Source organism: Ahaetulla prasina, chromosome 12 (genome assembly GCF_028640845.1).
Source record: "Ahaetulla prasina isolate Xishuangbanna chromosome 12, ASM2864084v1, whole genome shotgun sequence".
Taxonomy (NCBI): domain Eukaryota; kingdom Metazoa; phylum Chordata; class Lepidosauria; order Squamata; family Colubridae; genus Ahaetulla; species Ahaetulla prasina.
This window is the reverse complement of record NC_080550.1, coordinates 4,164,564-4,181,793: the sequence shown is the minus strand read 5'-3', so window position 1 is coordinate 4,181,793 and position 17,230 is coordinate 4,164,564. Positions and strand designations below refer to the sequence as shown.

At 44.8% G+C, this 17,230-nt stretch overlaps 1 protein-coding gene across 1 annotated transcript in view; it reads left to right on the top strand.

Moving 5' to 3' along the window:
• The first annotated feature begins 6,526 nt into the window (after positions 1 to 6,526).
• Positions 6,527 to 17,230, top strand: part of CDH13 (cadherin 13) — a 567,998-nt gene continuing 557,294 nt past the window's right edge. Inside the window, exon 1 of the mRNA XM_058155303.1 lies at positions 6,527 to 6,726. Coding sequence (XP_058011286.1) covers positions 6,682 to 6,726 — 45 coding nt within the window. The 5' untranslated portion in view covers positions 6,527 to 6,681. The remainder of the gene's footprint in view (positions 6,727 to 17,230) is intronic.

Here is a 17,230-nt window from a genome sequence, read left to right as displayed (position 1 = left end):
GACTCCATGCCCAGGCAAACGGAGCAGCTAGACCCCTCCCCCTCCTCCACAGCAGGTGAGCCTGAGGAGGGTTTACTCCCAAGAACAGCTGATTGGTGTGACCCTCGCATCAGAAGATTGGAGAGGCGGAGGCTGCAGAGGGAAGGAGGCAGGCCTTAATGAGTGCTGAGTCATGGTGCCACACCCCATGGCCTATATAAAGGAGCTACTTTCTGGCAGTCTCTGAGTCAGGCAAAAAGTCAAACTTATCTTGCTGAAGTCACTTACTGGTCTCCTGCCTGCTCTGAGGACTTTGCTAGGACTTTGGACAGAGCTGCAGAGGCACGCCTGATTCGGATTTCCCGGACCCAGCCGTCAGCGGAGGAGTGGGACACGACACCTTCCTTCCTTCCTTCCTTTCTTCCATCCTCCTCTACCTTCCCTCTTCTTCCTTACAGGAAGTGAGGAAAGTTATGAACACCAAATAGATTCCTTCCTTCCTTCCTCCCTCCTCTCTCCTCCCTCCTCCACAGCAGGTGAGCCTGAGGAAGGTTTACTCCCAAGAACAGCTGATTGGTGTGACCCTCGCATCAGAAGATTGGAGAGGCGGAGGCTGCAGAGGGAAGGGAGGGGCAGGCCTTAATGAGTGCTGAGTCATGGTGCCACACCCCATGGCCTATATAAAGGAGCTACTTTCTGGCAGTCTCTGAGTCAGGCAAAAAGTCAAACTTATCTTGCTGAAGTCACTTACTGGTCTCCTGCCTGCTCTGAGGACTTTGCTAGGACTTTGGACAGAGCTGCAGAGGCACGCCTGATTCGGATTTCCCGGACCCAGCCGTCAGCGGAGGAGTGGGACACGACACCTTCCTTCCTTCCTTCCTTCCTTCCATCCTCCTCTACCTTCCCCTCTTCTTCCTTACAGGAAGTGAGGGAAAGTTGCTTGAACACCAAATAGATTCCTTCCTTCCTTCCCTCCCTCCCTCTCCCCCTCCCTGCTTGCATGAGAATGTAGGCATCATTTGTCACTGACCTCGTCCAGTCCAGCTTTCTGGATTTCTTAATCTAAAAGTTCTACCATTTCTTAGTGGCATCTCATCTAAGAGAGCTCTTGAGGTCAGACAAGGTCAACTGAATGTTATCATCTTATGTAGCATCGTAGGGTTGGAGCTTCAAATGCAGCCTTAAATCTACAAACAGACACCCCAAATGTATTTTGATAACTGTATTTGGAGAAGAAGACCTCCAGTGTATATTTAAGCTCCGTTTCCATAACTCTACAAGTTGTGATTACATTAATATTATAAGGTCTCCTTCGTACAATTAATACTTTGGTGGATGGGGAAATCTTCATGGTAATATTTTCACGCAATGGGCCCGTTCTGGGAAGACAGTAAGGGAATTTCTGAAAACGAAATTGCTCAGATTCTGGGATATCACTTTCCATTCTTTGACAAACAATCTTTCATTACAATTTTTTCTTTTTCTTTTAAAAAAAGGAATGTTTGTTTAGTTTTGTTGACCTTTGAATCAGAATTGGCTCATAGCCAGTACATGGAGAAGTCCATGACGGTTTCTTAGGAATATTTTTCTCTTCTCTTCTCTTCTCTTCTCTTCTCTTCTCTTCTCTTCTCTTCTCTTCTCTTCTCTTCTCTTCTCTTCTCTTCTCTCCTCTCCCTCCTCTCTTCCTCTGTCTCTTCTCTGCTATCTGTCTCTTCACCCTGTCTCTTCTCTTCACCTTCTCTTCCTCTTCTTTTGTCTCTTCTCTTCCCTCCTTCTCCTCTCTCCTCCCCTCCTCTCTCCCCTTTGTCTTTTTCCTGCTCTCTGTTTCTTCCTCTCCTCTCCTCTCCTCTCCTGCCTCCTCTCTTCTTTCTGTATTCTCTCTTCTTCTCTCTGGGAATGTTGATATGTGACATAACAATGCAGAAAACTTCTCTTCTCTTCTCTTCTCTTCTCTTCTCTTCTCTTCTCTTCTCTTCTCTTCCCTTCCCTTCCCTTCCCTTCTCTTCTCTTCTCTTCTCTTCTCTTCTCTTCTCTTCTCTTCCCTTCTCTTCTCTTCTCTTCTTTTTTCCACAGAATTTTTTTACTCTAACATTCTTCTATCAATTCTGCCATGACTTTCAGTAGAAATTAAATACAGCAATGTTGGGTCCCACATGCAATCCTCAACAGATGCCTTCCAGCAACATATAAAAATACTACAATGAAGATACAAGATACTGAAAGAAAGAGAAAAAGGAAAAAGGAAGGAAACATCATGGAAACCATATAGGACAGATAGTCCTGGATTTACAATTATTCCTTTAGTGACCGTGCGAAGTTACAACAGCACTGACTTAGGACTGTTTTTCACACTGTTGTGACATCCCCATGGTCATGCGATCAAAATCCGGGCACTTGCCACCGGCATGCAATTAATGATGGTTGCAGCATCCTGGAGTCATGTGTTCACCACCCACCACCTTCCCATCTGGCTTCCGGCAAGCAAAGTCAATGGGCGAAGCTGGATTTGTTTACGATTGTGTGATCCACTTAACGGCTGCAGTGGTTCACTTAACAACTGTGGCAAGAAAGGTCATAAATTGGGGCCAAATTTACTTAGCAACTTTCCGGCTAAGCAACTGAAATTTTGGGCTCGGTTGTGGCCGTAAGTCGAGGATCGTCTATGTATATCAAGTTCTCAACCTCTTGTGATGGCAGACTTGTACAAGTACTGTTCTGGTCAGTGCAAACACTTGTCAGCAGGCAAGAGGAGCAGCCTGGATGCAGCCAACAACCTCGTTTCTCTGTGACTTCCAGGTCTGCTCTTGCAGGGGTTTCCCTATTTCTGCTGAGATGCTGAGTCTCATTTCCTTCCATCCCACCACTGAATGGAACATGCTCCTCCTGCCCTTCCCAGTGTGCTGATGTGGGTGTCAATCCTGAAGTTAACCTGGCTGAGGCCATCTTGGAGGCTTCAGGGTTGCCACACAACAGAGGGAGGGGGGAAAAACAGGGGTGAAATTCAGCTGGTTCTGACAGGTTCTGGAGAACCGGTAGCAGAAATTTTGAGCAGTTTGGAGAACTGGCAAATACCACCTCTGTCTTGTCCCAGAGATTTTGCAGTATCCTTCCCCCTGCCATGCCCACCAAGCCACACCCCCAGAACCGGTAGTAAAAAAAAAATTGGATTTCACCCCTGGCGGAAAATAGATAGATGGGGTATTGTAGCCAAAACAATAAAGTTTTCCTGTGGGAACCAAGGACATTCTCACAGGTAGCTGGCCAGAGGAGGACTAAAGTAACCAAGCAACCAGTCAACACTCTGATTGGACAGTGTGACCAATGACTTGGAAGAAAAGGGGAAACTTGTACTTTTTAATCAGGTGAAAGCCACGGGAACTTTCAGAGTCGGCTTTCACCAGTTGTGCCAATATGATGTATCCAATACGATGTATCCAATACATTGTTCTTTGAGGAATCTACCTGCTGCGGAGTTGTTTTCCATGGGTGTATTACTCAAAACATCGGGTGAGTGTCCATGCCTACACAGAGAATCAATTTCATGCACTGAAACAGAAACCCTGTGTGGGTTAATGGAATGTATGAATGCAGCTTTCAGAAGCAACGGAGAAGGCATCAAACCTACTGATCACATGTGGTCCTGGAGATTGGTCATTCAGGAGGCCTGAGCCTTGTAGCTATTCTGGTCATGTACACACAAGCAACATCCAGATACACATCTCAGCTGTTTTATGTGCTGGACAGACGAGGGATTTTTCTTCTTCTTCTTCTCACGTCTGTGGTAGGGCTTGTATATTACACAGACAGTGATTCGAGAAGCATTAAAGCAGTTGAGCTGCATACACCCTGGGATTTAAGTGGTGTTGCTCCAGCTGGGGGCTGCCAGTTCAGAACCACAGAACAAATGTATGGCTGGTAAAGGTAACGACCGATGTGGCTGGAACAGGAAGTCTTTATAGCCCTTCCCGCTCAGAAAATGATGGCTAAGCCAGTACCCGGTCAAAATGTGACGTGCTTTGGACTGGACCAATGAGCTTTGCAGCTTCCTCCAAGTCAGATCGAAGTAAATCAGAGCATGCTGGTTTATAGTTGATGTGCCTGGTGGTTGTTGTATGTGAGTAGCAAACTCCCTGTGGTTTGCTCTTGTGATGGATTGTGTCTACGAACGGGGAGGAGGTGTGAGAGACTACAGTAAAGCAGTAGTTTTCCAGGAAGGAGGCAGCATATTCCAAGCAAGGAGGGTGGTTAGACAAGAGACAACACAGCCCAGAACTGGATCAGAGAAAGAAATTTAGGATAGGCACTCCGTAGAATCTCCCAGGATATATTTTAGAATTAGGATTCAAGTAGCAAGGCTTTAGCCTGGCAAGATTCTGTCTATTTTTGTGCAAGCAAATAAAGAACTAAATTCCAGCTGAATTGCTCAGTCTATGTCATTCTTGGACTGAGTTTGACAGCTCCCCAGTTCAGAATTCCCCATTTATTCAGATATTTTGCCTGATCATAATCTGTTCATTTGGTTATATTGAGCCATTGAGTCTGACTCTGGACCAGGGGTGAAATTGAGCAGGTTCTCACAGGTTCTGGAGAACCGGTAGTGGGAATTTTGAGTAGTTTGGAGAACCCGGCAAATACCACCTCTGGCTGGTCCCAGAGTGGGGTGGGAATGGAGATTTTGTAATATTCTACACCCAGGAGTGGGGAGGGAATGGGGATTTTGCAGTATCCTTCCCCTGCCATGCCCACCAAGCCACACCCACCAAGCCACACCACGCCCACTAAGCCACGCCCACAGAACCAGTAGTAAAAAAAAAAATGCCATTCTTTTCCAGTAATTTCCATTACCGGTTCTCCAAACTACTCCAAATTTCCGCTACCGGTTCTTCAGAACCTGTCAGAACCTGTTGGATTTCACCCTTGGTTTGAGGTACACCTGGCAAGCGTTATGTCTAATTTGAATCACATTTTGCCTTTCGGCTTTGGTTTACAACTGTTCTAGAAGCCATATTGGCTTTAGTTTTAAACATCAGTGTTGTTATTGAATAAAAAGGGGAAAATATTCGGGGTTGAGGACAGAAAGTCTAACATTCATTTTACACTGTGCTTATATTAGAGGAGGCTCTGCCATTATTTGGAAAGAAAACCTTTCCCTCAGCGGCAACTCTTATTTTGTTGTGAGGCAACACTGGCTTGCTTTGCAGGGTTGTGGTACGTAGGACTGAAATTGGTTATGTTCACGATGCTGTCTTTTGACATTCCAGGTCCTGTATTCCAAATCCAAGCGTGCTTCACAGATTTTGGCCCGGGGGACAACTTTGAAGAATCTTCTGCAAGGAGATAAGAGTGTTGAAAACTGTCATCCGGGACCTGTATACTGCATGAATCAAGAAGAGGGACGTGAAAATATTTACAGACCCCTCATATCCAGGACATAAACTGTTTCAACTCCTACCCTCAAAACGATGCTATAGAGCACTGCACACCAGAACAACTAGACACAAGAACAGTTTTTTCCTGAAGGCCATCACTCTGCTAAACAAATAATTCCCTCAACACTGTCAAACTATTTACTAAATCAGCACTACTATTAATCTTCTTATCGTTCCCATCACCCATCTCCTTCCATTTAGGACTGTTTGACTGTAACTTTGTTGCTGGTAATCCTTATGATTTATATTGATATTAATTGTTCCTGATTGCTTATTTGTACCCTATGATTATCGTTAAGTGTTGTATCATTAAGTGTTAAATTTGTACCCTATGACTATCATTTGTGTTGTAAATGTTGTACCTTGATCAAAGTATCTTTTCTTTTGTGTACACTGAGAGCATATGCACCAAGACAAATTCCTTGTGTGTCCAGTCACACTTGGCCAATAAATACTAAATGCTAAATGCTAAAAGAACGGAGTCCAACCCTAACTCTGGCCCTGGGTTGGATCTTTCCCATCAAGTCCACTCGGTCTGTCTTCCCTTTCATTTGTAAGAGGGAGTGAAAACCCAGTCAGGATTTCTGGTCTCCATGGAAGGGACTTGGCCGGCTCAGACTTTCCAACACTTTGGAAGTATCCAAAGCCGGTGGTGGCCTTGACTTTGATTTATTCAGAATAAAGCCCTCCCAATTAATATTCCCACCCCCACCCCCCCTAAAGAAAATGCCATGTTTGCTGCCACACTGGCTGCCAGGGCTGACAATGCCCTCCAGTGCAAATCTGGAGCAGGGGAAGGGGAAGCGGCGAACTGTGCCTGCCTTTCAAAAACCCACTGCACGAAACGTGTGATTTCTTAAGCAGCGACTTTCTTCCTTCTTTCCCCGTTTGCATGGAGCTTTTCTGAAAGAATTGCATTTGGCGAGTGGGGACCGTGCCCAAGCTGTGTAATGCAAAAGGAAAAAAAAAAAGAAAAGAAAGAAAGAAAGAAAAAGGAGAACATTGGTGAAGAAAGGATCCTTGTGCAGCTATTGGTTCTGGTCATCAGCCTTTATCCAATGCTTTGGTGGTGATGTTGCTCTCTATTTGGGAAGTTGGCCAGCTCTCAAGACAGTCTCCCAGTCTCTCTCTCTCTCTCTTTCTCTCTCTCTCTCTCTCTCTCCCCCTCTCTCGCGCTCTGCCTCTCCTCAAAGGCTGTTCCACAGCGGAAAATATGCTCAGTGCATCTGAGCGCATGCAGGAAAATACCTCAGGTAGCTTCTAAGCTAACACAATGCAGCACAACATTCAACTTACGGTCGCCTTCATCCTCTGCCAGGTAAGGCATCCGGTTCTAGTGATTTTGGTCCTTGAAACTGTGTGGGGTTTCTTTTAGCATTTCTGTGGGTTTTTTTTTTTCCTTCCCCCTCCCTCTCTCCCTCTGATTCTTCCGTTCCTCTCTCTCTCTCCTCTCTCTTTTTTGCATCTGGCTCTTTGGAAGTGTCTGATTTCTCAGGGGCTGACTAGAAACCCTGTGCAGAGGATGTGAGAAAAGCTTCTGTGAGACAGACATGCCGGGTTAGTCTCCAATCCCAGGGATAAAGACACCCACAGACCCACACGTACATTTGTGGGTACCGTAGCTGTGCGCGTAGACGGGTGGGCTTGAGCATGCACACGCAAAGGTTATTTTATCCCCCTATTTACAGAAGTGAAGCAGCGGCTCGAATGGGGAGCAAGCACCAGGGGAAATTTTGTCCCCCCCCCATCTGTTTTAATATGCTTCAACTTTGATTTGCTGCTTCTTTTTTTCCTGTGCCTTTTTTTGGGGGTGGGTGGGGGCATGGGGGGGGGAGAGATATCCGTTACAAGCAGCTCCTCATCTGGTTCCACCCTCCCTGGAAAGAAATTTAGAACGGGGAAGAATTTAACGGAAAAAGAAAAGAGATTGTCGGAGCTCCTTCTTCAGAGTCCTCCTCCCAAATCCTTAGTGGATTTGCAAAAATCGAGCATTAGTCACTATCTCTGCCCCCTTTCCTTCCCCCCCCCCGGTTTCTTCTCAACTATCATATATCCTCTTTCCCCTTTCCAGAAAGCCAGCAAAAAGGGTGGAATGGGGCCAGGGTGGGGTGTGGGGAGGAAGACACCCAGCCTTTTTAAAATCCAGAGGCTGCTGTGATATCCTTCTGTTCCTGTCTGTCAAAAACCAAGGATCTAGCAAGACTGCAACTTCTAAACTCCTGTCTGCTGTGGTGGGCGGGGGCTGGGGGGGTCGGGGGCGGGAGAGCGAGTCTTCCTTCTGGGAAGATACCCACAGATTTATTTTTTTTGAGCGGGGAGGAAGGTCTGGTGTTGTACCGAAGGGTGATTTGTTGTGGCGTGTGACATGATGTTGCGAGTTTCCCTCTGGTGTGTGAGCTCCTTTGCCTTGCCGCGTCTGGCTTCTCCTTAGGAGGTGAAAGTGCTTCGGCTACTATCTTTTTCCATTCGAGGGTTGGATACTCAGGCGTAGAAATAATAATAATAAACTAATTCCTTTTTAGGTCTGGGGATCAGGCTTGCTTTGGATTTAACCCTTGAGGTTGGAAGTGGCAGAAAACAACAGCTTTCTAGCCATTGGACCGGGTGTCCAACTAATTCAGCGTTTATGTTGCATTATTCTCCAGTATCCAAAGCAGAGAGCAGGATTTTTCCCTCCTATCCCATCACTGCATACCTGACCATTTTTGCCCCCTGTGTTAAAGTCTGGACCTGGAACTTAAGTATGCAAAGCACATGTTCGCCTCCTAAGAGGGGGATGCCTTCTTCTCACTAACTTCTTTCCCTCCTCTCGTTTGTGGCAGATCAAAGCAGTCACAAAACCTTGCCTGTTTTGGTTGCTTTGATTGCGCTGATGCTGCATTCACACTTTTAAGGGATTCTGACACACAATCTCCAAACACAACAGTGTGGGCTCAATGCAAAGTAGGATCCTGGGTTGTCCAGAAGGAAATTTCCAGAGATCAGTCCTCTGGATTTCTATTGAAGAGAGATTGGGGAGCATTGGGATACTGAAAGTTGACTTTTTCCCAGTAGTACCCAGTAAAATGATTTTTTTTTTAAAAAAAAAAGTGGGAAATTGGAATCTTGGCTGGTAGTGTAGCAGACAATGGTTTCAGCAACCAATGTTTAGAGTGATGGGATGTTTACTGCAGTGTCTTCATGTTCAAATGATGGGATCGTGTAAATTAGACACTAAACAGTGATGCTTAGTGCTAGAGATGCAGTGTTGATTCACTCCTTGTGCAACTTGATTAGGAATCTTAACCAAAATGATTGAAGAGCTAAGGTGGACTCAGCTCTGGTTAGCCATTCAGACTGAAGGTTGCGATCTAATGTCAGGCTAACAATACTCCCAATTTGCTTTCGTTTGGGTTTAATGCGTTACCCCAACCTGCCGATTGTGATCTGTAAGCCATAGCTGTCAGTTCAGCACTCCAACTGTGTTTGATGGAGGAAACTGTGATTAAACAAACCATGACTTAGTGGAAAGCCGCCCCCCCACCCCTCAAATGCCTGAATGGATTTGCTCTGCCAAGGGTGCGACGCTTGAAGTCATTGTTAAAGCAAGGAAAACGTGATTGTTTTGATCTGGAGAACTGGTTTTTTAGGATGCTGATAGTTTGACTTCGAGACGTTTGGATGAAAGGAAAGGGAAAAGGTCTTGATTATCCAATTCCATACTGCTCCTCTCTATTTATTTATTTAGCAAATGGCATATCATGAGTTAGGATTGGGGTTAGAGTTACTCTTCTCTGAAACTTCTTCTTCAGTGGCTTTAGGCAAGTCGCTAGATCTCAGCTTCACCAATCGAGTAGGATGACTGTAAATGCTAGCTTGTTCTTTTAAGGAAGGGCAAGCAGGATCCACAGCCAGCAAGAAAGAGAAAATTCCTCCTCTAAATCACGTTGGTTGATTAAGGTTCTGTTCCGACCCCCTAATTCCTATGGATAAGGACAATGGAGGAAAGCCAATTCACTTTCCTCTTGGCTGTATTTCATGGCTTTCGTGGAAAAAAATCCATATTGTCGTCTCTTAAATGTCGCTTATTAGAAAATTGAAACATAGGGCTTTGTGATTTCCAACTTTATTTGGGATCTTAACCCCCAAGATCCTATTTTGTGGTGGGAAGTTAACATGAAACAGATGAATGAGCTAACTCTGACAATGTGCCAATCTGTCTGGGCAGAGAGGCGCACGGCTTGCGCTCCGCAGTAGGAAGCTATTCCCTTCAGTTAGGAAATAACGACAGTCTGCTCGCCATGTTGCACTTCAACAAGTCTTAGTATGTGGTAGAAATATTGGGAGAAAGAGGTCTGGAGAAGACTCTGCAACAGCTGGCGAGCTGGAAGGAGAAGGAAAGTTGTTGCAGGAGTTATTTTGATAAAAACCGTTTTACTCAACTTTCAAGAACTTTAATGCTTCTGGGACTGCAAGCTGTAAGGAAGGGGTGAAGTTACTTGCACCAAGCTGTCTAGCATGGTTCGTCTGTGGCAGTAATATATTATTTTTCCTGTTCAGCAGCATTCACGTTTCCTTCCTTGATATCCAGTCCGGAAATGGCAAACTTTGGTTTTGATCAATTGATGGAGAAGACATCCGTTGCCCTAATGCCTTTCAATGCAAAGCATCCTTCAAAGACATGTGAAAATCTCCAGTTTGGCAGTTACAGTGATTAAAGAGTAAAATAATAGCTGGTGCACAGGTCTTTAGGTCTAAATCTGCAGAAATTAGCTGAATTAGTTTTGTTACTTTTTCCCCAGCATGCTGCTAGATCATTCTTTGATGTTTCTGCTTCTAAGATTGGGGAAACTGAGGTTGAAGTGGCTTGATGAGCTTTTGATCTGGGCACCTTCACACATTCTGTGTACGTACAGATGACTATGTGTCCACACAGAGGCAACATTGGCAGGTTAGAGCTAGGCTGTATGTCCTTTTGCTGTAGTTTTGGAGTTGCATCAGGATGGGAGTGACTCCCCCTGTCCCGTATCTGGCGCACATACTTTTCACACGGGTGGGTTTTGACCATTTGCAAAGAGGAGAGAGTATATATGGCCTCCCACAAGTTATGATACCCCTCTTCCCTTGTGAGGTCAAATCAACTCAAACACAACTTTCCCTCACTGTCCTTTTTGCTACATGGGCCTCCCTTTCTCAAATCTCCAAGATGGATCTAGTTGAGTTGTCAAGATACCGTAGAAAATCCCACAAGCAGAGAAGCAGCAGAGCTGAGGCTTCTTCTGGTTAAGAGACATAAGATGAGAAAGAAGCAGATACTTCAAGATGCCCAATAGACAGTGTTAGCCCTTTTTTATGATGTGTCATTGTTGTTGTTAGTTGCAAAGTTATGTCCGACCCATTGCAATCCCATGGACAATGTTCCTCCATGCCTTCCTATCCTCTACCATCCTCTGGAGTCCATTTAAGCTCACGCCTACTGCTTCAGTAACTGCATCCAGCCACCTCATGCTCTGCCGTCCCCTTCTTCTTTTGCCCTCCATCGTTCCCAGAATTAGGCTTTTCTCTAGTGAGTCTTTCCTTCTCATTAGGTGGCCAACGTATTTGAGTTTTTTCTTCAGGATCTGGCCTTCTAAAGAGAAGTCAGGGTTGATCTTCTCTAGGACTGACTGGTTTGATTGCCTTGGAGTCGAAGGGACTTGCAGGAGTCTTCTCCAGCACCAGAGTTCAAAGGCCTCAGTTCTCTGGCACTCAGCCTTTCTTATGATCCAACTTTCACAGCCATCTATTGCAACTGGGAAAACCATCATCTTGACTATATGCAGTTTTGTTGGCAGGCTGATGTCTCTGCTTTTTAGTATGCTGATGTATCATTAGCAGGCTGCAATAAACTCTATGCAAATGGGATTCTGGGAGAAGATAGGCTGTCCAGCAGGTGACACAAAATAGGATCTATCTGTCATAGTTTTGAGGTATGACAAGCTTCATTGCTGGTTGGCAGCCATGACAGCTAAGTTTTGAAGATGCCTGGCTTCAAATGTTACATTAAGCCATGGCTGGTTTTTTAGCCCTGGTTAGTTGAGTAGCCTTAGCTTGTCTGGATCCACACACTGCAGCACACCAAAGCCTGATTCATTTAGGTTTTTTGTCAGATGTGATATATGGAAACAGAGATTGTAGTTTGCAAACTAGCTGTCAGAACATTGGGTGAGCCCAACCAACTGATGGCCAGGAAATAAAAGTACATCATTATTTAAGCTGGTGCATGAACACAAAAATAATAGATTGAGCTTTCATTGCAAAGGGAAGTAAAGCTAAAAATGATACACTGTTGAAGTTTTTTGAAGAAATGCAGTGAATTATAAAGCACACCCAGAGAGACAGAGATACCTAGAAACCACCAATGCTTGTTCTGTTTCTCCAGAAGAGGGCTCCCTGCACAGCGTGAAAATCAGAAAGCCTTGAAAAGAATGGCTGTAGCTACAGAGAGAAAAGAGAAAAGAATAGGTATTCCTGCAATGAGTCTAAATAAGGTGGGAACCGGAACACACGTTTCCCTCCTCCCAGTTTGGTATCTTCTCGTTCCAGCCAGCCTAACTGATGGATTTCCAACTGTCAAAAAGAGGTGTGGGCTAGGAGCAAACATTTCAGCATTGTATAAAAGGAAGTGTGAACATGGGACATGTGGGTCCATACCATCTAAATGACTTCGGGCCCAGGGGTCCAGTGTTGTTCTATTCGAATCAGAACCCTTGAGTCAAAATGCTTATTTGAGGACTGTCCCCAAACCGGAAGAAAGTTTGCGAGTTTGGTATTCCTAGGTCTTCCCACTAAAGCTGAATGCAAGGAATCTTCACTGCCATGGAAAAACCTTTGATGCTGCCAGTGATCCTTAGAAACATAGAATCTTAAGGCTAGAAGAGACCTTGGAGGTCTTCTAGTCCAACCCATTGCCCAAGGCAGGAGACCTTATTGCATCCTGGATAAATGGCTGCCGATCTTTTCTTTGAAGACCAACACTGGCTTTACCCTTAGATGTTCTCAAAGTGCTGTGGAGTTTCCAGCAGTCATGGTGCTCTGAGCCAATTGACTTCAGAAGGTGTGGCGATGGATTGACTGGGTCAATGGTAGGATTCCAAATCTTTTCCTACCGGTTCTATGAGAGAGTGCTTTGTGCACGTGTGCAGCAATCAAAGACCACCCTCAGTGTCAGCGCTGGTGAGCTGAGCCCTTGTTTAGCTCCGTTGAAGCACGGCAATCCGCTCTGCCATGCGAATCAGCTGAGCTAAAAAAAAAAAGGGAACAGCAGGGTTGGGAAGGTGGGGCCAGCCAGAGGTGGTATTCGCTGGTTCTCCAAACTACTCAAAATGTCTGCTACTGGTTCCCGCGAACCGGTACAAACCGGTACAAACCGGCTGAATACCACTTCTGGACTGGGTTTGATTTACAGTTGTGGGTCAAATGGTTCATCTAGATTGACATTTTTCAACTGCAGCAGCAAGTTGTGGAGTTCAACTCCCAGAATTCCCCAGCCAGCAAACTTTAAGATGGGTGGACTTCAACTCGCAGAATGCTGCTCTGGGAAATTCTACCCGTTGAAGTCCACACCACTTAATAAAGTAGGAGAGGTTGAGAAATATACACAGGCAGAAGAAGTGTTGAGAAGACCTTACTTTAGCACTGGATGATTGGCAACTTGGAGAGAGCATTGGCTGGCTGAAGGGGGAAGAAGGGGAAGATCCTTGAAGAACAGGTTCCCAGGTTGAAAATCTTGGAAATAGTTTTGGTGTTGAAGTTTGTGGCAGTGCAGAAGGAGCCAGAATTGAACACTATTTGGTCTAATTTGATTCACAGTTGGATGTTTGCCTTTGGTTAAAGTCCACAAAAGGAAAAAAATATCAATGAAAGCATCAATAGAAGACAATAGCAATCTAAAAAAAAAAATCTTACTTGTTTTGTGTTAACTTTCCAGGGTGTGGGGTCCTTGGTGCGGTATGAGCTTAATTGTTTTCTTGGCAACATTTCATGACCCAACTAGGGAATATCATCAATGCTAATAGGGTAATGAAACATCTGCAAAAAAACCCCACCAACTGAAAGTTAACACAAAGCAAGTAAGATACTTTCCAGATCACTAGCTGTGACTGTCTTGGCAGAGATTACAGATTAACAGAGTTGGAAGGGACCTTGTAGGTCATCTAGTCCAATCCTTCACCCAAGCCGGAGACCCTACACCATTTCTGACAAATGGCAGTCCAATCTCTTCTTGAAAGCCTCCAGGGATGAGGCTCCCACAACTTCTGAAGGCAGCTTCTGTTCCATTGGTTGATTGTTCTCACTGTCAGAAAATTTCTCTTTATGTCTAGGTTGAATCTCTCCTTGATCAATTTCCATCCATTATTCTTTATCTGGCCTTCAGGTGCTTTGGAGAATAGCTTCACCCCCTCCTCTCTGTGGCAGCCCCTCAAATATTGGAAGACTGCTATCCTGTCTCCCCTGGTCCTTCTCTTCCCTAGACTAGCCATGCCCAGTTCCTGTAACTGTTCTTCATATATTTTAGTCTCCAGTCCCCTAATCATCCTGGTTGCTCTTCTCTGCACTCTTTCTAGACTGTCAACAACTTTTTTATAGTGTGGTGACCAAACCTGGATGCAGTGTTCTAGATGTGGTCTTTATAGAGTGGTATTAGTACCACACTTGATCTTCAGTGTATCCCTATGTTAATGCAACTTAGGATGCTAGGTTTTGATGGGAAGCCCCAGCATCTTCGCTACCGATTCGGAAATGTGAGCACAAGCGCCACTTCTGCACATGCACAGAGCCTTCTGCGCATGCGCAAAGCTTCCATGATGACATCCAGGCAGGTGGACGGAGCCTCCTGTCACCGCCGCTACCTGTTTGTTCGAACTGGGTAGAACCGGTAGAATCCCACCACTGGGCAGCCCTACTTTTAAAAACCTGGATATGGATAGACAGTCCTTCAACCTGACAAAGCATTCAGACAAAAGACTGTAATTTTTGGAAGCGGGATATGGCTGTTTTAATCCACCATCCTGAGGTTTTCAGAGCTCCTTTTCTACACCTATTTAAAAGTATGAAGATGTACTGCAGAAGAGAGCTTCTTCAAACCACCAAACTCAAAAGATCATGCTAAATCAGCTTCCGAGTGACCTGGGGAGCAATGCGTGCCGAATTATTTGAACGCAGAGTGTGGGATTGCCGATATCAGGCCCCCGGATCAATTCTGTTTAGCGCTTGAAGGAATATAAAGCAGACTCAGCCAGCGAGTTGAAACGCAGCCTGTGTTGTCAAGAGCTGGGGGTGATATCTTTGTGACTAAACAGCCCTATTTAAAAATAAACAACTAGACACAATAAGCAATCCATTTCTAAGAGCTCAGCAACAGTAATGAAATAGCACGCACTCTGGTTAAAAATAATTTTTAAAGACGTTTCAATGTTTGCCAAATTGGTACTATCTTAAGCAGCCGGCTTTAACCCTCCTTATAATTAGTCAAAACGAAGCCAGTGATTAAATTCAGGTAATCCTCAATTTACGACCACAATTGAGCCCCAAATCTCTGTTGTTAGGCAAGACATTCGTTAAGTGAATTTTGACCCATTTTACAATCTTTCTTGCCTCGGCTGTTATGTGGATCATTGCGGTTAAGTTAGGAACACGGTTGTTAAGTGAATTTGGATTCCCCATTGCTTGTCAGAAGGTCGCAAAAGGGGATCACGTGACCTTGGGACCCTGCAACCATCATAAGTATGAAGCAGTTGCCAAGCTGCTGTGGTCAGACTGCTAATGCGGTCTGTTATTAAAACACAGCTGCCTGCAATTACTGCAGGTTCAAGTCCCACCAGGCCTAAGGTTGACTCAGCCTTCCATCCTTTATAAGGTAGGTAAAATGAGGACCCAGATTGTTGGGGGCAATAAGTTGACTTTGTATATAAATATACAAATAGAATGAAGACTATTGCTAACATAGTGTAAGCTGCCCTGAGTCTCCGGAGAAGGGTGGGATATAAATGCATATTTAAAAAAAAAAAAGCATCTGAATTTTGATCACGGGACCTGAAAAGCCAATCAGCATTTTTTTTATTTTCCTCCCCAAAAACTAAGGTGCGTCTTATACTCCGAAAAATACGGTAAGTACTATGCTGTGTTAAATGTTATTTTCAGGTTGTGGCTAAACATAAAGTAAGTTGTTTTGATGTGGGGATCCCAATGGGTCATCTGTTTGGTATATGGACCAAGGTACCTGTCTCTCACCCTCTTATGCAAGCAACAGTCAAATAGGATGTGTGCCAAGTCTGCAGAGACGCTCATTGTATGGTATAGATTGGACTCTCCCATATCTTATTATTCTGTCAAGCTGTTCGAATCTCGCTAGTGTGAATATCTCCCTAAGATGTTTACAAGACAAGAAACTGTCTGAAAAAGTCATCTACTTTGTTTTTCTTTGCAATTTCTGGGCCGGTCAAAATTCTTTTCCCCCCCTGCATATGTTGTTCATCATCAGCTGATAGCACAGGATCATTTGGCTTCCAATGCTCACAACTGTGTTTTGGCTGGAGTTGGACACATTCGGCTTCCCATTAGCTCTGAATTTTGGATCAAACGGCTTGATTATGCATTGGCAGAGTTCCTCCTGACCTTCTCCACTGCCGTTTCCACCAGGACAAAGCGGCACAGCAAACGAGCAAACAAACAAACAAACAAGCCAGGACTGCTGCATGCAAAACCAGTACCGTATATGTGGTACCTTGCTCAATACTAGTACCTGTGAGAGGGATCTTGGAGTCCTAGTGGTTAACCATTTAGATATGAGCCAGCAGTGTGCAGCAGCTGCTAAAAAAGCCAACACAGTTCTGGGCTGCATAAACAGAGGGATAGAATCAAGATCACGTGAAGTGTTAGTGCCACTTTATAACGCCTTGGTAAGGCCACACTTGGAATATTGCATCCAGTTTTGGTCGCCACGATGTAAAAAAGATGGTGAGACTCTAGAAAGAGTGCAGAGAAGAGCAACAAAGGTGATTAGGGGACTGGAGGCTAAAACATATGAAGAATGGTTGCAGGAACTGGGTATGTCTAGTTTAACAAAAAGAAGGACTAGGGGAGACATGATAGCTGTGTTCCAATATCTCAGGGGTTGCCACAAAGAAGAGGGAGTCGGGCTGTTCTCCAGAGCACCTGAGGATAGAACAAGAAGCAATGGGTGGAAACTGGTCAAGGAAAGAAGCAACTTAGAACTAAGGAGAAATTTCCTGACAGTGAGAACAATTAATAAGTGGAACAACTTGCCTGCAGAAGTTGTGAATGCTCCAACACTGGAAATTTTTAAGAAAATGTTGGATAACCATCTGACTGAGATGGTGTAGAGTTTCCTGCCTGGGCAGGGGGTTGGACTAGAAGGCCTCCAAGGTCCCTTCCAACTCTGATGTTATGTTATGTTAAAACACCAAAATGACTCCCAGTCATGCAGGAAAGGTTAAGCGACCTTTCTCTGTGGAATTCGGAGTCGACTTTGATCTCCAAAGCAAGCTTGCGTTTGGAGTTGGTGGGTGCGCCAAAAATGACTGCAGGGTTTTTGGATTGCTCAAAAGGAAGACCTCAAGTTGGGAACAGGAAGCAACTGATCTCCTTCCTTTCCATGTGTGATTTCTTCTAGGTCACCTTTCCTTACTTGGGGGCCCTGTAGGTATGGTGGGATTTCAACACTCTTCTTTCATGGTGGGTGGGATTCTGGACACCAGATGAAGAAACTAGTTGATGCCGACGGGAGAAAAAAATCTGCAGAGATTCTCAGTCATCCAGGTCATGATTGTCCCAAAGAAGCT